This window comes from Takifugu flavidus, chromosome 11 (assembly GCF_003711565.1).
Source record: "Takifugu flavidus isolate HTHZ2018 chromosome 11, ASM371156v2, whole genome shotgun sequence".
Classification (NCBI taxonomy): Eukaryota; Metazoa; Chordata; class Actinopteri; order Tetraodontiformes; family Tetraodontidae; genus Takifugu; species Takifugu flavidus.
In genome coordinates, this window is record NC_079530.1 from 1,006,948 (window position 1) to 1,030,351 (window position 23,404).

The 23,404-nt window shown below is 45.1% G+C and overlaps 3 protein-coding genes and 3 long non-coding RNA genes across 6 annotated transcripts; 5 read left to right on the forward strand and 1 right to left on the reverse strand.

Annotated features, from left to right (window-relative positions):
• The first annotated feature begins 7,705 nt into the window (after window positions 1-7,705).
• Window positions 7,706-11,089, forward strand: LOC130534308 (uncharacterized). Its single transcript, XR_008952859.1, has 3 exons — window positions 7,706-7,860; window positions 8,227-8,257; window positions 8,349-11,089. It is a non-coding gene; the product is annotated as an uncharacterized LOC130534308 (long non-coding RNA).
• A 105-nt stretch (window positions 11,090-11,194) lies between these two features.
• On the forward strand, window positions 11,195-12,734 carry LOC130534307 (uncharacterized). Its single transcript, XM_057048334.1, has 5 exons — window positions 11,195-11,862; window positions 11,949-12,086; window positions 12,171-12,263; window positions 12,350-12,487; window positions 12,575-12,734. Exons 1-5 carry the CDS (start codon window positions 11,731-11,733, stop codon window positions 12,707-12,709), a joined length of 636 nt encoding a protein of 211 aa, XP_056904314.1. The 5' UTR covers window positions 11,195-11,730; the 3' UTR covers window positions 12,710-12,734.
• A 325-nt stretch (window positions 12,735-13,059) lies between these two features.
• On the forward strand, window positions 13,060-14,262 carry LOC130534261 (ubiquitin carboxyl-terminal hydrolase 37-like). Its single transcript, XM_057048287.1, has 6 exons — window positions 13,060-13,235; window positions 13,316-13,447; window positions 13,530-13,653; window positions 13,725-13,876; window positions 13,971-14,064; window positions 14,143-14,262. The coding sequence occupies exons 2-6, from the start codon at window positions 13,344-13,346 to the stop codon at window positions 14,260-14,262; spliced, it is 594 nt and encodes a 197-aa protein (XP_056904267.1). The 5' UTR covers window positions 13,060-13,235; window positions 13,316-13,343.
• A 52-nt stretch (window positions 14,263-14,314) lies between these two features.
• LOC130534211 (uncharacterized) lies at window positions 14,315-14,799 on the forward strand. The gene is made up of 3 exons (XR_008952835.1): window positions 14,315-14,432; window positions 14,521-14,575; window positions 14,659-14,799. It is a non-coding gene; the product is annotated as an uncharacterized LOC130534211 (long non-coding RNA).
• Window positions 14,800-14,914: 115 nt separating this feature from the next.
• On the reverse strand, window positions 14,915-20,226 carry LOC130534210 (uncharacterized). The gene is made up of 2 exons (XR_008952834.1): window positions 19,680-20,226; window positions 14,915-15,269 (listed from the first exon to the last, which is right to left on the reverse strand). It is a non-coding gene; the product is annotated as an uncharacterized LOC130534210 (long non-coding RNA).
• Window positions 18,204-18,990, forward strand: LOC130534209 (ubiquitin carboxyl-terminal hydrolase 37-like). Its single transcript, XM_057048222.1, has 4 exons — window positions 18,204-18,339; window positions 18,434-18,527; window positions 18,606-18,682; window positions 18,780-18,990. Exons 1-4 carry the CDS (start codon window positions 18,254-18,256, stop codon window positions 18,907-18,909), a joined length of 387 nt encoding a protein of 128 aa, XP_056904202.1. The 5' UTR covers window positions 18,204-18,253; the 3' UTR covers window positions 18,910-18,990.
• Window positions 20,227-23,404: the final 3,178 nt, after the last annotated feature.

The following is a 23,404-nucleotide window of genomic DNA, read 5'->3' on the forward strand; positions in this document are numbered from 1 at the left end:
ATCACCCTCCTTAAATGGGATACAGCGAAAAGTGTCGTTACGCATATTGAAACTCCGGATTGATGATTTTTATCGTGGAACACAGCAACGCAGGCAGGAGTCTTGTGTTTAAATTTGAAATCCTCATTAAAATTTCCTCGTTAGAGCTTGAAGACTCAAAGAGAAGAGACAAAATAGACCCGTAGTTCAGCAGGATGGTCACCAGGGGCACCAGCAGTCACCAATGACCCTTCATAAAAGGGTCAAAGGTCGTCAGTTCCACTTTAGCTCCTGCAGGGGCATCGCAACGTCAAACTGTTGTGTCTCCGTCGTCGTGGGGGGATGTTCTGCTCAGAACCAATTAAAAGAAACATTTCTGACGTGCTCTTCATCATCCTCATCAGCAAGGCCTCCCCTTCGCCTTCGTCTGCCCCCACCTCATCTCCTGGACCTGAACATCTCTCCTCCACCTGAATAAACCGTAACAACTCATCAGTATCTTCCTCACACCTCTGGGTGAGAGCGGAGCTCCGTGTTGAAGATCTAAACCCTTCCTGCATCCAAACACGTGTGGATCGTCCATTTAGCTGAGAGAAGCAGTGAATCCATTACAGAGATCATCTCTGACCTTCTGAAGGTGGAAGATCCTCCTCCCGGTCACCCTGACGGGTTCAGCTCCCCACACGGAGGAAGGCTGAACGTGCCAGGACCAGAATAACGGCCCGGACATCTAAACAGGGTATTTATACACCTGCAGGCAGCAACGATCTCCGCCTCTGCCCCCCGCGCTCCCAAACAGCTTCACAAAAACATCTCCCTTCGAGAGTGGGACCCGAATGCTCTGCATCAGAACGCGGACCAGGTCGCAGGTCAGATGTGCCGGACGGTCGCCCTGCAGCCGCAGCGTCTCAGGTTGGTTCAATATTAAAGAGCTGCAAAAGCAGAGAAGCAGACCTGAATATTAAAGCAGAGCGAGAAGAGAGGCCAGGTCACGGGATTCCCCCTCCACACAGATCTGAGGTGATCCAATTAAAGTAAGGCCAGAAGAGCCACCGCGTCCAGTATCCATGGAAACCGCCTCGGGTCCAGCAGGGAGTAATCAGGGCTGCTACCATAAAGGCGATGCTACTGGTCCTAAATGAAGTTTGGAACACAGAACAAACAACAGAGGAGATGAATTTAGAGGGACATCTCTGAGCTCTGAGTGTAAACCGGGTCCAAATGGATCATTCTGGATCACCAAGGGTTTGTTTTTAATCCACAATTCTTCTGTTGAAATTTGAACATAACATTTGAACAAGAGTTCTTCGAAACTAAATGTCAGGACACCAACGGTTCTGCTGGACCAGAAGATCCAGCTTAACTTAAAAAAACTGTAAAACCTTTATTCTTGTGCTGATTTGAGCTTTTTAGCCTGAACAGCTGCATTTATCGTGTGTTTTGGCTCGAGCTTCCCTCCTCACATCTGCAATACAGCTTCAGACAACTGGGGCGTTTAGTTTCACCACATGAAACTTGTGGATCGTTGCAGATCTAAAACCATCACGTCTTCTGGTTTTACACTCACCGTCCTCAGACCAGGGTCTAAAAGCCCCGTCTGCTGGTGGTCCAGTGGTGTTTAGGCTCTTTTGGTCTCTTTTTTCTGGTTTCCTTCCAGCCCAGGATGTGGGTCGTGTTTTCTCTCCTCCGTCATTGTGTAGCTGTAGAGGTCTCATTGGTCCCTTTTCCTTGTGTTTTTGAGCCTCTTCCTGTTACCTGATACGACTTCAGGAAGGTTTAAAACCGGCAGGACCCAGCTCCAGACCCTGTGGTCCTCCGCTACTTCACCAGAGAGGAGATCAGGGACAGGAGTAAAGACGCAACATCATGGAAATGTGCTGCATGCTCTGGCGGCGTGCTTGGATGAGATTTGATCTGTCAACAGTGGGAGAAGGAACGAGGGTGGACGTGTCCTCCCAGCATGGCCCTGCAGCCTCCTCCCAGTCCAACCTGCCTAAACAATGTCAGCCCGGTTGGCGACTGAATCCCACCAGACATGACAGGTCGAACCCTGCAGGTCCAGATGGTGACAACAGCTCCGTCAGGCTTTGTGCGTTGAAATAGAAATGATGGACCTACATTATTTATATTCCAACAGTAAAGGACGCACAGAGAGATGTGTCCTGCAGATAAATCAGGCGGGAAGACGTTCAAAGTCTCGCTGTTGTTTATGCTCCGTCCTCCACAGCACCGGTCCCCATGTTTTACCATTGATATCTCAACATTTTGGCTCCTGTGGCTCTATTGGTGAGCTGGAGATAAGGTAACCATAAGATAAGAGTTTCTGTACATCACGACCTCTGAGACCTGCGTGCAGACATTAAAGAGCCTCACTGACGCCACATCTTTGATCTGATCTGCTGTCGCTAAGATCTGCTGATCTGCAGTCGGTTGGACTGAAGAAGCTGCGTCCTTTTACGTGTGGAAGCTCGGTTGCCTGTGAAATATGTTCTGGTCCCTGGTCACCTTGAAGCTTTTCTGCTCCACAAATCTGCCGTCTGCATGTGTGTGTGTGTGTGTGTGTGTGCATCCTCCAGCGTCTAATATTCAACCCTTTCACTGTGTTCTCATAGATGCAGCTGTCTGGGGATTGTGACATTATGCCTGACGGACGACAGGAACACGGACAATCAATTATCTAAACAGCTTCTCCAAGCACCTTTTGAAAGGCCAGAGCAAATCCTCCTCCATCCAACTGAGATTCGGACACATTTGTGGCAGAGAGGAGCAGATAAGCCCTCCTCTGGGATGGTGGCTCCTCCTCAGGCCCCCAGCCTCCTCCCCATAACCCTGTTTCATCGCTGGGATGCATTAACAGATGACACGCTCAAATGGTTCTTGAACTTTACAAGGTGACACTTGAGGGGCAGAAAGATGTTTGCTGCGCCCGCAGCTCCGTCACCAGCTGGGAACCAAATCCAGGAAAAACAAACGATGTTGACGGACAAATGTCAGCCTCCGTAATGAGCCGACGCTCTTCCAGCTGATTTAGCACCGAGCTTTTTTCCACTGAAGCACCTGTGCTTCACCTCACTCGGGCCAACCCTCGTCTGGCTGCTGCCATAACAGCATCCAGCGCTCCAGATCCAGCACCAAGCACTTTTCACCTCCTCTCCTCCTTTTGCCTCTGGCCAAAAGGAGAGACATGATGCTAAAAGCCCAGGCTGGTCTGGACCCTCCTGTAACGGCAGCAGCACAGAGCAGAGGCCGACCGCCGTCTCTTTCTACTTTCATCACGCTGGACTTGTGATCATGGTGAAGCTGCTCACAAACATGTGTGAAGCCAGTAAATAATTAAAGCCTTTTTAAAAACCCAGACCCGACAGGACGATTAAAACCGAACAAGCTCAGCTTCTGTCTCCCACGGTGACCGCTGCCCAACCACGGGCTTCTGCTTACATCTGAGCCTTCATGCATGGACAGACTATACGCCAGCTCCTATAGCTCTAGACTGCACGTCTGTCCGTCCCTGGGAGACAGAGCCCTCGTCCAGGTTTCTTCTTTTTCCCTAAAAGGGTTTTTGAAGTTCTTCCTGACCTGGGTCACCACTGCACTGCTTGTCATTTTGGGCTGTAAATGATTTGATTTTAAATCAGGGAGGGATTGAAAAAAAAGAGAAAACCCAGAAGATGACTGTCACAAGAATAAATACTCAAGAGAAACACGTGGCGCCGCTCTGGTGCCGGCAGATACCGTAACACGAAGCCACGGCCTTTTAAAGTGGGTTAGCCACCCAGGACCAAGACCTCCATGATCTTTTCCAATGGCTCTTTATTATGGCCTCGTTCTGTCACAGCACCCTCAGCAGTGTGAAGACAACGCAAGTGTCACATTTTAACAAATCAGGCTCATCATTTCCCATTTTCTCTTGTTTAAATAGCTCACATAAATCCATCTTGGTCAGGCCGGCTCATCATTTCTGTCTCCAGCAACTCAGCCAAATCTGGGGTGGGGGCTGGAGTTCCACCTTGTTAGCACAGAATTTTCTCAATTCTAATAAACATTTTTTCAGAAGAGAAATCAGTAGAAGATGGATGATCAGATGCTAAAGTCACTGCTTATATTGGGCCCCTCCCTGCCCCACCTGCACCCCTACTCTGAGCAGGTATATCTGCTTTTAGACGTTTACGTGTGTTACAAGGGTCAACTCCCTGTGGGTGAACAAGCAGGGCAGTTTTTCAGCTTTCTGGAATCAATAAGGTGATGGATCATGGAATTGTGTTCTCCAGAGGATCATCTGGCTTGTCAAATATCCAAATATTCTCATTGGGGATTCCAGTTGTTTCCACCCAACGCTGTCTGGAGCCACAGGTGCTGGAGAAAAAACCCTATTGATGGATTTCTCATGTCACAGAGCACCGCAGTTAGACAGCGGTTCAATGATTCACTGTTAGTTATGCTGAGGTTAGTCCCAACGGTCACACAGTGAAACTAAAAATTTGGTTTGTTCCAGTCAGTGTTAAGAGCAGTGCAATTAATAGTCAGACGATTAAGCCAATCAGGGACCAAGGCGCTAACTTGTTACTTGTATTTGATGTGAGACATGACAGATTGCAATCCTGATTATTATTTGAGATATTTTTTAACATATAATCTCTAGAAATCTGCTTTTGGAGGCTTCTTAAAATGCCACACGTGTGTTAGCGCTTGGTAAAATGGCTGCAGAGTGCTGCAGCCCCATCAGCAGAAAAAGAAGCCCCCACCAAATCCATCTGTCTCTGTCCCTTACGTCCAACTCTGTGCAGCCTCGCTGCGCTTGGCCACGGCTGGTCAAGCCTACAGTCATCATGTGTGGGAGGGGCTCTACGCAGGGTGAAAGCACGGCTCCTCTCCTGATGACGCTAATCTTTTTCATGGAGGTTCAACATGATTTATAGTTGTAAACCCTGACAAAGCTCAACACCCGTCCATCCATCCATCCATCCATCATCCACCTCAGCCGTTCCTCAAGGCTGCATCGACCTCTGATTCCTTTTGGTTCCTCCAGAGTGACTTTAGCTCAAGTTTTGTAATTTAGCTGAGCTCCATAGTTTAGCCTCAATTTCCACACTCATGTAGTTGCCTCCTTTGGGAGGGATTATTGTTGAGAAAGAGTTTCAACATCATTTGCAGAGCCTCTGTTGGATATAATATTATTATTATTATTATAATAATAATAATAATAATAATAATATAATAATAATAATACACTAGAAACACACAGACTCACTGTCCTTAGATTTAATCTGTCATTCATTTTCACCAGCTGGGGCTGGATTTGGCATTGGAGAGAAGAAAAAAAAAGTGTCTGTGACCCTGCATCAACTTCAGGGGTTTAAACCAGCACAAAAAAAATAATTATCCTTTACCCTTGATTGAGTCTGCTTTTGGTCCTGTACGTCAAGCTACCATCTTTCCAAATTCAGTCTCAGTGCTTATCACCTTTTCTTGATCATAGGACATGAGTGGAAAAGGGCCTTCAAAACCCCACTGGCTCACTTTGAACATCAAGTGATGTTCAAGCCCAACCACTGACCCTTTCGTAATCCAACGCTTTAATAATGACACCCTTAGAGATGTGCCAGACACATTTGGTTTGGCCTACGTAAACGATCATCGGATATTCTCCAGCGATGCAGATGTTTATAAAGAATTGTAGTGACGTGGCTGGCCCTCTTCAGGCCTTAACATCTTCCAAGTCTGTCTTTCAGTGGTCCTCACCTACAGATTCTGCCTTCTGCAGCTAAAGACTAGCTTTTCCACAGCTCCTGTCATCATTCTATCTATTCCTGAGCTCCAGTTCATTGTAGATAAGTTCATCTGCCCAAACTTGTACTGATAAAAAACACACTGGAGCCTGACAGTATGGGTTGGAAGCCCATTCTGTGTCTTGTGTGAGAAGGAACCCAATAAAGTTGCAGAAGGCCCTGAAGATAGATAGCCCCAGTAGATACTGAGAGGTAGAGGCTGGCCTTTTTAGGGGGATTCTGACGGGTCCCCTGTGAATCCCATGGGACCATTAAACAGGTGACTGGGTAGCAGAGGGAGTGAAATTCAATGGGAGCAGATGCTAGCAGGAACTATGACAACAACACGAGTGGAAAGGAGTGAAAACCATGATACATGTATGTTTTATTTTAACTCAAATCAAATTGATATTTGAGCATCAAGTTCAATATTGTATTGATCGCTTCTTTTCTAGTTTCCATTCAGCTCCCCAACACTGTGACACAAGTAAAATGAACTACATCAGAATAAAGTCTACTACTACATCTGTAAGCAACGTGCAACGCAAACGTGTGACCTGAAGCAGAACAAATGAAAGAATGGAGGTGAGAACACGGCTGTGAAACAGGATCAGTTAAAATCTGAACTGACCAGCAAGGTAAAGAACAAGGACACATCTGTCAAGCTAATAGGAATTTGGGGGAAATCATTTGTGGGAATTGAGGGTGATGACGTTGACATGATGAGCCGCTTCCTCCAGGTCACACTAATGGATTATGTTAGAGAACAAGACCTTGGCACCAATACGGCCATCGACCCCACACCAACAACAGATTTGAATCAGAAGGAACCAACAGCCTAAGATACAAACAGCAAAGAGAAGGTGTGAAACATATCATACAACATATGGTACCATCATGCCCAAGACGTTCGAAAGACAATTGAAGAAAAATTCTAGGCCCCGTTGAAGAAATGTGGTAGAGCAGAAGCAAGTACACTTCAGTGACCTTAAAATCCTTCAAAAAAAAAAAAAAAAAAACCCTAAAAGAATACTGATACCACACCCGTCTTCTCTTTACCAACCCCCCCGACTGGTGACCGAGGGAGAGACCAAAACGACACTGACTGGGACATTCCCTATTTACCCACCATCCCACCTCCACCACAAGTACCAGAAGGAGTGGATCCTTTGTCTCCAGTGGTCCTGAGATCTAGACACACCTACGCCAGATATCAAGCAACATCCAGTCACCTGATGCTACACTTGGATACAGAGCATTACTCTAAGATCACAGTATTTGAGGAAACCCACAGCTAGACAAACATCTGGAACAAACAATGGGTCCACACAAACAATTGGGAAGAATGGGTCATGACTATCGCCACAGAAATCACAACCCAGGTTCCTGTGATAGTTGATTTGCTAGGATTTGTGGTCAACTTCAAAATGATGGTAATACAGTGGCCAGCATGTATCACCATCTACTTGAGGTCTGAGGTTTTTGCTCTAGGAAAACCACAAGAAGTTTGCTACAACTGAGGTCTTCAATGACACTGGGCCAAAGCCTGTGCTGAGAGAGCTGTGGACAAAGAACAGCAGGAGAGAACCTCCACAGGAAAGGAGATCTGTTAACCAGATCAAAGCTCCAACATATTCAATTTTTATTTCAGACACCTTTAACCGCCTCAAGGATCGATAATCACCCAGACTTCAGAGGGCCTTTTTTTTTTTTTTTTTTTAAATAACACATGATTACATTAGATGACTGATTGGCTTATTTATCACTAGTGGAGAGGACTCACTGCCTCTGGTGACACCTGTTGCCTCCTGACGTTCACGGTACAGCTCGTTAGTGACGGACTTGAAATTAGCAGCTCACACTTCCTCTCATGACTCTGTTTCTCAGGGCAACGCACAAGTGGATGATGATGATCGCTCTCCTCCTCCCCCTCCTCCTCTCCTTTCCTCTCCTTTCCTCTCCTCTCCTCTCCAACAGAAAATTGCCATGACAACCCTATTTCACTTTTTGGAGCTTCTGTGGCACCTGTGATGAATGTTGAAGGTAATCTGGTGAAGAAGGAGAGTTGGGGACCAATCGTGACATGCAAGATGAGGGGCGTTAAGAATCATATGAGGTAGATTAAGCTTACACATGACAAAATGTCTTGTTCAACTCCTCACGGGGGGGGGGAGGGCCAACAGGAGAACTGGAACATTTTTATAGTTTTATATTTATATTCATATTCTATTTTTAATTTATTCTATTTTATTTCTTATTTTATTATATTTTTATTATCTTTAATAGGTTTAATGGGGTGTAATGGTGGTGGGAAATTTTGTAGATGCTTGTAGATCTTTGGAGATGCTAATTTCCCTGGTGGACACCCCCTAAAGGGATCAATAAAGTACTCTTGAATCTTGAAATGATCCCAGAGCCTTAATGGCAACACTCAATATTTCTTCTTGATGTGTCCTGACTGACTTCACTGCTTTCTCCTTAGAATGGATGTGAAGGATGCTATAATGTTCCAAGTAGGTGACTATGATAAGCTTTACTCACACGCCAAATAAAGATCCAAAACAAGCACCTTTCTCATTTAGATTGTCAATTTTGTCTCGACAGAACACCCTAGGTGGGGATAACAAGCATCTTGGTCACTGATCAGAAGAGAGAGACTGGACCTATATGATGGAAATCTTTATATGAAGCCAAGATTCATATACTTGCAGCGTCCCAGGCTGAATTGCAAGCCTGTGCGGCTAGCCAAGAGTCAGCCGCTAAAGATCTTGACACACATATGCAAGTTCTGGGGCTAAATGCACTCAGCTGGAAAGTCACAATGCTCAGCTTCACACCAAGATACTTGACCTGGAGGCCCACAGAATCATGGGGACACAAGAAGGTGAAGGGAAAAAAAAGAACCCATTGAATTTGTCCCCAGATGAATCATCTGCTTGGGAGTGAACATTTTCTGCACCCACTAAAATTGATAGGGCGCAATGTTTACTCCAGCCGGAGACCTGCTGGAGCTGAGCCAGGAACCAGCATGGCCCACAGCCACCACATTCAGAGTGGCTTCTTCAACGTGCCGAGCAACAGCACCTAGAATACGAAGGAATCAAGTCCTTGATTTTTCCCCACAACGATTAAATTGAGTGTCCAAATCACGCACAAATTCCACATGAGTATGTGTATCCTGTTTTCGAACACTCCTAAAGCGCTGCCTATAAGCTTCAGGGACCAATTCGTATGCTCTCAAGACCGCTGCCTTGACATGGTCATAGTTTCGGCCCTCTGATTTGGAAAGTGAGGCATAAGCTTCCTGTGCCTTGCCAGTCAGAACACACTGAAGAAGGAGGGTGCGATCATCAGACCAACCCCTGGTCTCTGCCACTCTCTCAAATAAGGGAAAAAAAAGTATCTTGGTCCCTCTCTGTGAAGTTTGGAACCAAACGCAAATTAGCTAGTACATCAAAAGCACACTTCTCTGGAACAGAACCAATATTTACCAGCTTTCCTTCCTTTAACAGATCTAGTCGACATTGCTCTAGTTCAACCTTAGCCCTCTCAGTTTTCTGCCTCATGACTTCCATTTCCAATTCCCTATTCTGTTTAAAAGTTTCATGTTCAAATTGTAACGTCAGAAGTTCTTTTTGTTGCTCAAATGTTAAAGACTCCACCCTAACTGATGGTATAAACAAAGATTCTTTACTCAGCTCCTTAGTTACCAATATTTTATCTTCAATCAACTTTTCTTTCACAGCCACCCTTACTGTTTCTTTTAGCTTTTTATCTGTGATTTCAATTCCAAAGTGCTCAGCAATTTTCAAAAGTTGATCTTTGGTACATTGGTCAAACAACTCCTCAGTGGGAGACTGAATAAACACCTCCACCAAAGAAGCCATACTCAGTTGTACCTCCCCACACCCAAACAATTGTACCCCACTCCCTCCAAACAAGAGTCATCAACCCCTCTACCATAGACTGGAAAAGAAAATCTTCCTAACTAAGCTCAACCCTAGTCTTCAGGCAGTTACCAGTGAGAGGCTTTTAATCACAGAACCCAGTGGGGCTGGAAAGTACCTGCTATGCAGCCACTTCCAGGAACCTCTGGACGTGAACCTGAGCATATAGCTCTACTCACTTTCACCACCACAGGTTCCCTACACAGAACCCATGGGATAAATCTACTCCAAAAACATCTACCCAGAGAAACTCACCGGTCTTCTGAAAAACTTGAACACAAAAACTTAATCAAAACTAAGCACTGACACCATCACCTAAAGTGTATTCCTCCCTCTAAATCAACGAGCCCCCATTTTGTCATGAACCAGCTTAGGGCTCAGACAAATTAGGGAGAACACACGTGATGGATTTTAGAAAAAAGGGAATTTATTGATTGATCATTGGAAACAACAAACCAAATCAGAACACCCAAGCAGACCCAGAGGGAGCCAAGCAAAAGACTGACTGCCAAGACTGTGGAGCATTTATAGCCCTCACAGCTAATCAGCCCAGGTGAGCTGGATCGCCACTTAGCAGCACTTGGCCCACCCACTGCCTGCAGAAGGGAGGAGGCAACAGAGAGGCAGGCAGAGAAAACACAGCCAGGGTCGTCACAATAGAGACCACAAAAAAGAGCAGGGAAGACCCCAAAACACTCTAACACTGGTAGGCAAGCGCTCCCTCCTTAAATAGGTGGCCTGATGGAAATTGCCGACAGGTGCGCCTGCCTACAGCGCCAGCTGTTGCCAATAATGACTCATCCACGCCCCCTGCAGGAAAAAACAAAGATAACCCGGAACCCTGGACCCCAACACAGCCAAGTCCTTGCCCGGAGCCATTTTTGCAAGTTTGGAGCTAAATGTGCTGAATGTGCGATGGTGAATGATTGAATGTCAGACTGATTCCTTTTGCTTGACTTTTTCTTTCCAATGAAGGTAATTAATTATTCATCAAGCGAAAGCCAGAGTTGATTTTGTAACATAATCACAAGCAGACATGGGCAGCGCATCACAAGCTCAAGGATGAAAATACAACTGGATTTGTGTAGACGTTTTTATTTTGGGACCCAGTTCGACACAAAACAGAATGTCAGCAAAATCTTGATTTAAAAGAATCTTTTAAATTAATTAGAAGTTCTGCTCAGAGCCACGTCGCTGACTGGAGACTAGTTAGCTAAGCAGAAAACTGCCAATTAGAATCTCAAATCATTTCCAAATTGAGGTGTTCGAAATTAATAGTCCTCGACACACACACACGCCCACATACATGCCCTATACTATGTGTAAGTAAGTGTGGAAATAAGCAACTCAGTGGAGGTCTGTGCTAGCTCTAGGTCATTTATTATCACACATGCCACCACCTTGGTCCTGTTTGGTCTTTCTGCATCTTGCGGTGCACACTGCAATGATCAGAGTAATGTATTAGTCGTAATCAAAGCACAGGGATCGAAAGCAACAAAACAGTGCCATCAAAGGACAACTGTACAAAGCAACAAACAAAGGCTAAAATTTAACTTCATAAAGAGGGGGTATAAGGTTAGTCAGTTTCTCACAAACCAAGTAAGCTGATGGACACATTTTGTTTCACTGCCAAAAGAATGCAGCCCATTGATAGCGCAGCTGGCAATGCAGCCAAATCCAAGACCAAAAAGTCCAAGTTTCTGAACGAGGCTCTCCGGTGCTTTCTTTCATGTTTTTGTGTCACTGTGGAGGACTCAGACGAAGAAGATGATGAGCCTTTGGACCAACCAAGGCGGTACGACCAAACGTTCCTCAAAGTTAAACATATTGCCCTGAATTGTGACTGAAACATTCATGTGACAAATGGAGAAGGGTTCTTCATCATGCAGATCTTCTGTTTTCTTGGGTTTTGCATTAGCAGGGAGAAGCAGGCTGAAGAGCCTTTGACAATAGTCAGCCGGCCAGGCTCACCTTTAGGAGTCGCAGGACACCAGGTACATTTTTCTCTTTAGATAGAGAAAAATTAACACCAGTTCCTGATGTTTCACATGGACCCTGTCTCCTCTTCCAACAAACAGAGCCCAAAGTGTCCTGCAGGGGAAGGAGGAAAGGAGACGTGTCCAGTAGACAGTCCCTGTTCCTCCACATCCAGCAGCGATGTTGAACAAGCTGTAAAAATGCTCTTTCTATTGTTAACATTGATTTATTTTTTACTTTGTTTTAAGAGATTGAGCTGATGTTGCTTTATTCTTAACAGAGCCTGGGCTCCACAGATGAAGAAGACCTCGAAATATATTTTTCCTGTGTCAGTGACACCGAACAGGAGGAGCAGGCTGAAGAGCCCTTGGCAAGAGTCCGCCAGCCAGGCTCACCTTTAGGTGTCACGGGTCACCAGGTACCTTTTTCTCTTTTGATAGAGAAAAATTAACACCAGTTCCTGATGTTTCAAATGGACCCTGTCTCCTCTTCCAACAAACAGAGCCCAAAGTGTCCTGCATTGGCCGGAGAAGTGGACACGTGTCCGGTGGACAGCCCCTGTTCCTTCACATCCAACAGTGATGTTGAACAAGCTGTAAAAATGCTCTTTCTATTCTTAACATTGATGTATTTTTGACATTGTTTTACTAGATTGAGCTGATTTTGCTTTATTCTTAACAGAGCCTGGGGTCCACGGATGAAGAAGACCTCGAAATATATTTTTCCTGTGTCAGTGACACCGAACAGGAGGAGCAAGCTGAAGAGCCCTCGGCAAGAGCCCGCCAGCCAGGCTCACCTTTAGGTGTCACGGGTCACCAGGTACATTTTTCTCTTTTGATAGAGAAAAATTAACACCTGTTCCCGATGTTTCACATGGACCCTGTCTCCTCTTCTTCAAACAAACAGAGCCCAAAGTGTCCTGCATTGGCCAGAGAAGTGGACACGTGTCCGGTGGACAGCCCCTGTTCCTCCACATCCAGCAGTGATGTTGAACAAGCTGTAAAAATCCTATTTCTATTCTTAACATTGAGGGATTTTTGACTTTGTTTTACTCAATTGAGCTGATGTTGCTTTATTCTTAACAGAGCCTGGGGTCCACAGATGAAGAAGACCCAGAGATACATTCTTCCTGTGTCAGTGACACCAAACAGGAGGAGCAGGCCGAAGAGCCCTCGGCAAGAGTCCACCAGCCAGGCTCACCTTTGGGTGTTGCAGGTCACCAGGTACATTTTTACTACATTGAGCAGATATTGCTTTATTCTTAACAGAGCCTGGGGTCCACAGATGAAGAAGACCCAGAGATATATTCGTCCTGTGTCAGTGACACCCAGGTCACCAGGTACATTTTTAATAGATTGAGCTGATTTTGCTTTGCCTTTAACTAACAGAGCCTGGAGAAGAAGGATGAGGAAGACTCACTTTCTTCACATCTGGCGGCTGTTTTGGCTGTGACATTACAGCCTAGTGCTCCAAATAATAGATTCCTGGAGGCCTTAAACTATGTGGTCTCAAGAAGCAGAATAGAAAGTGGGAGAACCCTTACATCTGATGAACTGGCCTGTTATGGGTAAAAAAAATTGCACATCATCATCATCATCATCATCATCATCAACAACAACACTTTGCTCTGTTTTTCTTGTGTTTCAGGCTCCCCAACCTGTCCCAGACCTGTTTTATGAACTCTGTTCTCCAGAGCCTCCTGACCCCCATGCCTTTTGTGAAGGAGCTCAAGAAACAGAGTCATCAGTGGCGTTCACACCCAAAAGCTCTGCTTTTCAAGTACAGCACAAGCTCACGTGCCCCCATTATTCTATGGCATTAATGCAATGAATGAAAAACATCTGCTTTCTCCTTTTTCCAGGTTGCTCACAGATATAAACAACTGCTTCACAACAAAAAACAGCATGCAGAAGAAATCCACCCTCTTCACCTTCCTGCGCACCATTGCACTGCATCATCCAGACTTTATAAAAGATGAGCAACAAGTAATCATTCTTTTATTTTCAAGAGCATCATCCTGATCTTTTCTGGACTAGACACTTTGGTCTGTCTGCAGGATGCCCACGAATTTTTGAACACCGTCCTGGAACAGCTCAGCTCCGTCTCTACAGAGCTCAGGTCAATGGCAACTGACAAAGAGCAGAGCTACACCTGCCCTGTGGAGGCTCACATCAGCTTCCAGATGTTGAGCACCATGCTGTGCCACAGGTGGGAATATACCTGGAAACCTTCTGCTCCTGCATAGGTGTTGTACTTGTTTAGTTGAATCCTTAGTTATTTGAATCCTCTCTTGAATTCACAGTTGTGGCCATAAATCTGAAAATATGGAGGAGTGTTTGAACCTGTCCGTGGCGCCTGAGGACACCATCATGCAAGGAATACAGCTGTACCTGAAAGTAAGGGACACATGTTTGGTGTTCATGTGTGAATGATGGAGGAGCTGTTGAACCTCACGACTGTTGTTGATTCTGCAGGAGCAACTGCTGGATTACAAATGTCTGTGGCGCCTCCCAGACGACAGAGCAAAGATCCTTCTTCACTCTGCCAAAGTGAGAACCAGCCATCTCAGCATCCTCACATCTGCTGCCTTCTAAAGGCCCTAACTGTCTCTACATCTCCTCTTCCCTCCCCTTTTCTTCTCGATAGTGTGCTAATCATCCACCTATTGAGATTTAAGTGGTCCTACTTTGCTGCGCAAAAAATTCACAAAGCCACATGTTTATCCAGGGAGCTGCTGCTCCATACAAATCAGAGCAGTGAGAAGGTAAACCCTTGATAAACCTTTAAGCAGTCATCAGTCTGAAATGGCTCAAAGAGTGGAGCTAATGGCTTGTTCTTTTTATTTTCTGTAGACAAAATATACTCTGAAGAGCATCGTCAACCATTTGGGGAGTTGCACTACCAGCGGTCAGTGTTTAGCTGTCAGTACTGTGTTGAAAACCAATGTTCTCCTCGTTTGACCACTAACAAAGCAGTTCCTTCCTTCACAGGCCATTACATTTGTGACGGAGTTTATCGAAACGCAAGCCAAGGGGATGGGAATGCCTGCTGGGTGACATATGATGACGACATTGTCAAAGAAACGACTTTTAACCACGTGTGCCAGCAGCGGCAGAAAACAGCGTATTTACTCTATTATGAGAAGATGGAGAAGGATTAGAATCAGGACAAGAAATATGACTAAATATGTCGTTTGTTAGAACTGGTTGTCTCAAGACCCGAGAGCAGGCAACACACAGTGGGGAATAGTGTCCTAAAAGCGCCTTTATTCGAAACACAAGGTGCACAAGGTTCTGCTGGGTCGTTCGAAGAATCTCTCGCTCGGTCCTCCGGGACGCATCGGTAGCTCCAGCGCGGATCCAATGCGGACGATTAGTTCGCCGAGCAGTTCATATCCGCAAGTAGGCGTGGAGACCTCAACCGAGTGACAACGTTAGCAAGTTACCATGAGGAGAAGAAAACACTCTTGGCAGACGGGCGCTCTGTCTCTAAATGGAACGTTTGATGGAAAGGTGCGTCCGCCTGCAGCGCCAGCTGTGGATGATGATTGGCTCCTCCACGCCCCCCTGCAGGGAGAAACAAGCCACAAGTGACCCGGAACCTTGGAACCCAACAGTTTATTATTAAATAGGATAATGCATCTAAATGTCAGACTGATGTAAAGAAGGCACGCATGTTTGAACCAATCTGAACCAATAACTGTTTGTTCAAATATTGTAATCTATTTCTTTAGATCCATTTTCGGTGCTCTTATGATTGTCATATTTTTATCGATAATTATTATTAAATAGAGTTATGAACTCAATGTATTGTATTTTGACAGTTCCTATTCCAAGGGTTAATAATGGTAACTATGTCTCTCTGACTATGTAGCTTCTTTCTTTTTTAAATTTAAAATAATGAATAATTATTTGTGATTTTTGGTTATCACAATTTTGACAGACTGATATTTCAGTTTCATGTATGTGATACAAGTCAGGCAAATATTGGATGAAACAAACACTGAAGGTACAATTCAGCTTTCACTCCAATCTTACAAGATACTTTGATACTTTAGTCTTTTAAAGGAAAAAGTCAGCTACCTTACTGGGTTTCTTCAAGTGCATAAGAAAAAACAGACTTGTTAATAGTTCCTCCGTGGCAGTGTATTGGGAAGGCTAAGCTTGCTGAGTTGAAGGGTTTCCAAATCTTGGGTTGTTCTTGTGAATGTATGAAGAGCAGCTGGCTGAGGTGGAGAGAAGGGACAGAAATTTAAAGTTGACCCACAGATGGACATTGTGTCATTTTGTCCCAAAACGGCCACTTTGACCACTCAACAAAACGTAGGTGACACCTGCGACGGGTTATAAACAGTCCAAGGAGGGGCTCAAAGCACAATGGAAGCAGGCAGGGAGCAGACAAACATAGTCAGACTAAAGGTCATTATTGGGAAATCAGCCCGGGAACGAGTGCCGGAAATTCGTATTTGAGGCAACAACAATCTGGCAGCAAGTTTGTGTACTTATGTAACTTGAATTACAATTACAATTACAGTCAATCAATCAATCAATTTTTATTTATATAGCGTCTTTTACAATCAAATTGTTTCTAGGTGCTTTACAGAATCCCAGGGCCTGACCCCAAACAAGCAACAGTGGCAAGGAAAAACTCCCCTTTAACAGGAAGAAACCTTGAGCAGGACCAGGCTCATGTAGGGGACCCTCCTGCTAATGGCCGGCTGGGTAGAGTGAGAGGAGAAGGGGGAGGAGAGGAGAGGAGAGAATAGGCATAGATCATAGAGAATACATACCGAAATAGATAATATTAAGTAAATTATGCTGCGGGTAGGTACGTGGCATTTGATGAGTAAGGGAGAGCAAGAGGTGTACTAAATGGCCTTGTTTATGGAGCAGTTTGAGACGCTTGCTTTCCTCGGGCCACCTTTAGCTGCCAGTCTTTTGCTGTTCCTAGGAGACTTGTTTGGGCTTTCAGTCTGGGGCTAGCGATAGCGGCTTTAGGACAGCTGCTGAGGATGTGCTCCAGAGTTCCTCATCCTTGGACATCATCGACAAGCTGAATGAGGAATTTGATGCAATGTCATGGCCCTCCATGACAGAAAAAGATATTTATGGATCCTTGGATTTCCTCGCCTACCTCGCTTTGGTCACCGTGAACTCCTCAGGAGTGTGAGCTAGTGCTTGTACTGTAGAGGGAGATGCTGCTTAGTCTATGAGGTATAGCCAACCAACGCCGAAGGTGGGTGCTGCCCATCCTCTCACATCCTTCAGAAGTGGAAATTGGAAATTGTAATACTAGCATTGGCCACAGAATCCTAGGCAGGACACCATGTTGGTGTAATCTTGCCTTGATTTTTCCAAAGACTAACGTGTGGGCTGAAGTCCGCTGATCATTGCCTGCCCTGATGGAAGGGGCACCCTTTAGAGAGCAGTAAAAGGTTTTTCCTGAGGCTCTTCATGGGTTTCTCTGTGGCTGATGGAAAATGGGTACAACCTAGAGATAATGTTTGTGGGACATTCTGAGGTAGTTATGTTTCACATGGACCCTGTCTCCTCTTCCAACAAACAGAGCCCAAAGTGTCCTGCATTGGCCGGAGAAGTGGACACGTGTCCGGTGGACAGCCTGTTCCTCCACATCCAGCAGTGATGTTGAACAAACTGTAAAAATGCTCCTTCTAAACTTAACATTGATGTATTTTTGACTTTGTTTTACTCGATTGAGCTGATGTTGCTTTATTCTTAACAGAGTCTGGGGTCCACAGATGAAGAAGACCCAGAGATACATTCGTCCTGTGTCAGTGACACCCAGGTCACCAGGTACATTTTTAATAGATTGAGCTGATTTTGCTTTGCCTTTAACTAACAGAGCCTGGAGAAGAAGGATGAGGAAGACTCGCTTTCTTCACATCTGGCGGCTGTTTTGGCTGTGACATCACAGCCCAGTGCTACAAAGAATAGATTCCTGGAGGCCTTAAACTATGTGGTCTTGAGAAGCAGAATAGAAAGTGGGAGAACCCTTACATCTGATGAACTGGCCTGTTATGGGTAAAAAAAATTTGCATATCATCATCATCATCAACAACAACACTTTGCTCTGTTTTTCTTGTGTTTCAGGCTCCCCAACCTGTCCCAGACCTGCTATATGAACTCTGTTCTCCAGAGCCTCCTGACCCTCGTGCCTTTTGTGAAGGAGCTCAAGAAACAGAGTCATCAGTGGCGTTCACACCCAAAAGCTCTGCTTTGCAAGTACAGCACAAGCTCACGTGCCCCTATTATTCTATGGCATTAATGCAATGAATGAAAAACATCTGCTTTCTCCTTTCTCCAGGTTGCTCAGTGACATCAACAATGGCTTCGCGACTAAAAACAGAATGCAAAAGAAGTCCACCCTCTTTAAATTCCTGCGCACCATTGCATTGCATCATCCAGAATTTAGAAATGATGCCCAACAAGTAATCATTCTTTTATTTTCAAGAGCATCATCCTGATCTTTTCTGGACTAGACACTTTGGTCTGTCTGCAGGATGCCCATGAATTTTTGAACACCGTCCTGGAACAGCTCAGCTCCGTCTCTACAGAGCTCAGGTCAATGGCAACTGACAAAGAGCAGAGCTACACCTGCCCTGTGGAGGCTCACATCAGCTTCCAGATGTTGAGCACCATGCTGTGCCACAGGTGGGAATATACCTGGAAACCTTCTGCTCCTGCATAGGTGTTGTACTTGTTTAGTTGAATCCTTAGTTATTTGAATCCTCTCTTGAATTCACAGTTGTGGCCATAAATCTGAAAATATGGAGGAGTGTTTGAACCTGTCCGTGGCGCCTGAGGACACCATCATGCAAGGAATACAGCTGTACCTGAAAGTAAGGGACACATGTTTGGTGTTCATGTGTGAATGATGGAGGAGCTGTTGAACCTCACGACTGTTGTTGATTCTGCAGGAGCAACTGCTGGATTACAAATGTCACTGTGGCGCCTCCCAGACGACAGAGCAAAGATCCTTCTTCACTCTGCCAAAGTGAGAACCAGCCATCTCAGCATCCTCACATCTGCTGCCTTCTAAAGGCCCTAACTGTCTCTACATCTCCTCTTCCCTCCCCTTTTCTTCTCGATAGTGTGCTGATCATCCACCTATTGAGATTTAAGTGGTCCTACTTTGCTGCGCAAAAAATACACAGACCCACGTGTTTATCCAGGGAGCTGCTGCTCCATACAAATCAGAGCAGTGAGAAGGTAAACCCTTGATAAACCTTTAAGCAGTCATCAGTCTGAAATGGCTCAAAGAGCGGAGCTTGTTCTTTTTGTATTCTATAGATAAAATATTCGTTAAAGAGCATCGTCAACCATTTGGGGAGTTGCACTACCAGCGGTCAGTGTTTAGCTGTCAGTACTGTGTTGAAAACCAATGTTCTCCTCGTTTGACAACTAACAAAGCAGTTCCTTCCTTCACAGGCCATTACATTTGTGACGGAGTTTATCGAAACGCAAGCCAAGGGGATGGGAATGCCTGCTGGGTGACATATGATGACGACATTGTCAAAGAAACGACTTTTAACCACGTGTGCCAGCAGCGGCAGAAAACAGCGTATTTACTCTATTATGAGAAGATGGAGAAGGATTAGAATCAGGACAAGAAATATGACTAAATATGTCGTTTGTTAGAACTGGTTGTCTCAGGACCCGAGAGCAGGCAACACACAGCGGGGAATAGTGTCCTAAAAGCACCTTTATTCAAAACACAAGGTGCACAAGGTTCTGCTGGGTCGTTCGGAGAAACTCTCGTTTGGTCCTCCGGGACGCACCGGGAGCTCCAGCGCGGATCCAATGCGGACGATTAGTTCGCCTAGCGGTTCGTGTCCGCAGGTAGGCGTGGAGACCTCGACCGAGTGACAAAGTTAGCCGAAAGGTTGATGGAAAGGTGCGTCCGCCTGCAGCGCCAGCTGTGGATGATGATCGGCTCCTCCACGCCCCCCCGCAGGGAGAAACAAGCCACCAGCGACCCGGAACCCTGGAACCCAACAGTTTATTATTAAATAGGATAATGCACCTAAATGTCAGACTGATGTAAAGAAGGCACGCATGTTTGAACCAATCTGAACCAATAATTGTGTATTCAAATATTGTAATCTATTTCTTTAGATCCATTTTCGGTGCTCTTATGATTGTCATACTTTTATTGATAATTTTTATTAAATAGAGTTATGAACTCAATGTATTGTATTTTGACAGTTCCTATTCCAAGGGTTAATAATGGTAACTATGTCTCTCTGACTATGTAGCTTCTTTCTTTTTTAAATTTAAAATAATGGATAATTATCTGTGATTTTTGGTTATCACAATTTTGACAGTATTTACTCAGATTTCTGCTGGTAACGTATTGCGTCACATCTGTCTTCTCAATCGTTCGTTGGTTACATTGTGCACTTAATATTGAACACTTTCTGTGTTGTATTCACTTTAATTAAAATTCGAACACTTGGGACATTCTAGTCGCCTGATAACAGTGAGAAATAACCCATATTAAACAAATACAGGGCTCCACCGATTATCAGCGTTAGCATGGCCTCACCGTCTGTTTCACCCGGTGTTTTTGTCTGTTCAGCGTGTGAAATGTTTGGTTACTCCTCTGCCTCCTTTAGTGAAGGGAATAGGGGCAGAAAGTGGAGTTTATTAATGGCTCTGGAGGCGAGACTTAATGAGATTGAGACGCGGTTTCGCAGCTTGGAGTTAGCTGGAGTTGCGTCAGGTAGCCAGGAGAAGCTAGCTGCTGCGGAGCCGCCTAGCGTAGCTACAGCTAGCGGTCCCCCGGCAGCAGCCGGCTCGCCAGGGCGGCTGGGTGACGGTTCGTAGGAAGCGTAGCCCAAACCAAAGGCCCACGGTGCCCCACCACCCGCTTCCCGTGGCTACCGTTTTCCCCACTCGGCGAAACACTCGCTGAGAAACCGACCCTGGTAATTGGCGACTCTGTTTTGCGCTACGTGAAGCCGACTCCAGCGACCATAGTTAAGAGCATTCCGGGGCCAGAGCGGGCGACATAGAAGCCAATTTATGGCTGCTGGCGAGACGTAAACGTAAATTTGGTGAAGTTATTATTCACGTCGGAGCCAACGACACCCGGCTTCGTCAGTCGGAGGCCACCAAAATTAACATAGAGTCGGTGTGTAACTACGCTAAAACGATGTCGGACTCCGGAGCATTCTCTGGTCCCCTCCCCAATCTGGCCAGCGAGGAGATGTTTAGCTGCATGTCGTCGCTCCGTCGCTGGCTGTCACGGTGGTGCCCCGAAAACCAGGTGGCCTTTCTAGACAGTTGGAGCACTTTTGGGGAAAACCTGGTCTGATTAGGAGAGACGGTGTCCATCCCACAAGAGATGGTGCCTCTCTCATTTCTAGTAATTTGGCTAATTTTATTAGACCCAAAGTAACCTGACAATCCAGGGTCCAGACCAGGATGCAGAGTTGTAGTCTTACACACCTCTCTGCTGCTTCCATAGAACCCTCATCCACCGACAATAACATATTTAACACTATAGAGGTAGTCTCTGTTCCACGGTTAAAAGTTCACCAAGCACAGAGCAGGGGAGCGGTCAATCACCATAATCTTATTAAAATTAATACCAAAGCACAAGTTGGGGAAACTAATATCACAATTAAGTGTGGACTGTTAAATATTAGATCTCTTTTGTGTAAATCCCTGTCAGTGCACGACCTGATAGCGGATCATCACATTGATTTATTTTGTCTTACTGAGACCTGGCTTCAGGAGGAGGAGTATGTTAGCTTAAATGAACCTACTCCTCCTACCCATCTTATTTATCATATTCCACGTGTTACTGGTCGAGGAGGGGGAGTGGCAGCAATCTATCACTCCAAGTTATTAATTAATCCCAGACCAAAACATGGCTCCAGTTCATTTGAAAGCCTGACTCTTGGCATCACCCATCTGAACTATAGGACAGAAAAGCCACTTCTGTTTGTGGTTGTATATCGGCCCCCTGCTGGGCCACATTCAGAGTTCCTGTCTGAGTTCTCTGACTTCTTATCTGACTTGGTCCTTAGAACAGACAAAGTCATTATCATTGGAGACTTTAATATCCATGTAGACGTAAATGACAGCTTTAGAAATGGCTTCATTAGCAGATAAACCAACCAACTCATAGCTTTAACCACACCCTAGATCAGGGGTGGGCAAACATTTTGATTCGTGGGCCACAATGGGTTCTAACATTTGACAAAGGGGCCGGACCAGGAGCAGATGGATGGATGGAGTACTTTGGTAACCTCACCTCATTGGAGAAAAAATACACATCTTGGGATATGGAGAAAAAATTTCAAATGAAAATGAAGAGAAGCATTACAACAAAATATCTGACTTTGGAATGAGTCTTAAAACACTTAAAATCAAATGAATGAAATGTGCCTTTTTAAAAAAATTCATAACCATTTCTATTTTAAAGCACTGAAAGTTCTGTTATCCTTCAGGATATCACCATCACTCTCCTCCTGACTGTCTTTTTTCTAGTGGGAAAACACCAGAATTGCAGTGAAAATATAACATTAACAAGGTTTATTCATTTAATTTTTCAAGTTTGGCGGGCCGGATTAAAACGTTTAATGGGCCGCGTGTGGCCCCCGGGCCGTAGTTTGCCCATGCCTGCCCTAGATCTAGTCCTGACTTATGGTGTTGAGGTAGAACATGTGTCAGTGTTCCCTCAGAACCCACTCCTGTCAGATCATTCATTGATCACTTTTACATTTATGATTAAGGATTCTTCTATCCTCAGAGCACAGTCTTACTATAGCAGATGTCTCTCAGATAATGCTGTAGCTAAGTTTAAGGAAGTGATCCCTGTGCTGATCCCAGGACCACCGTGTGTTTCCCCAGGGATCAATCATTATAATCTTAGCCCTGCTGAGGTCGACTCTATTGCTGAAGGTGCAGCAACCTCACTGAGAATCACGCTTGATTCTGTTGCCCCCCTGAAAAAGAAAATAGTAAATCAGAGGAGGTGTGGCCCCTGGTATAATTCACATATCAGGACCCTCAAGCAGAAAGCACAAAGACTGGAAAGGAAGTGGCATTCTTGTAAAATAGACAGCTATCATGTAGCCTGGAAAGACTGTCTGGTAGTTTACAAAAAGGCCCTCCGTCAGGCTAGAACAGCTTATTTTTCTTCTTTAATTGAGGAAAATAAGAGCAACCCCAGGATTCTTTTCAGCACTGTGGCCAAATTAACCAAGAGTCACAGTGTTTTAGATCCAGGTATTCCTTCTTCCCTTAGTGGTGAAGACTTCATGAGCTTCTTCACTGATAAAGTTCTAGCTATCAGAGAAAAAGCTAACCAGGTCATCCCGACACTGGACCATCACCAGATGTGCTGACTGTGGGAACATACAGGGTCTCCAACGAGCCCTTAAACTCCTTCAGCCCTATCTATTTTTCTGAGGCGTCTTCGCTAATTCAGAAATCCAAGACCACCACGTGTCTTTTAAATCCCATCCCAACACACCTGTTGAAGGATGTTTTACCATTGATAGGCAGCTCTATCCTGGACCAGATCAATGGTTCTTTAGTGACAGGTTATGTACCCCGGTCCTACAAGGTGGCAGTGATTAAGCCGTTTCTTAAAAAACCATCACTGGATCTCGATGTGTTAGCAAATTACAGGCCGATATCCAACCTTCCTTTTATCTCTAAAGTTCTTGAGAAGGTGGTGGTGACCCAGTTCCTGGAGCACCTG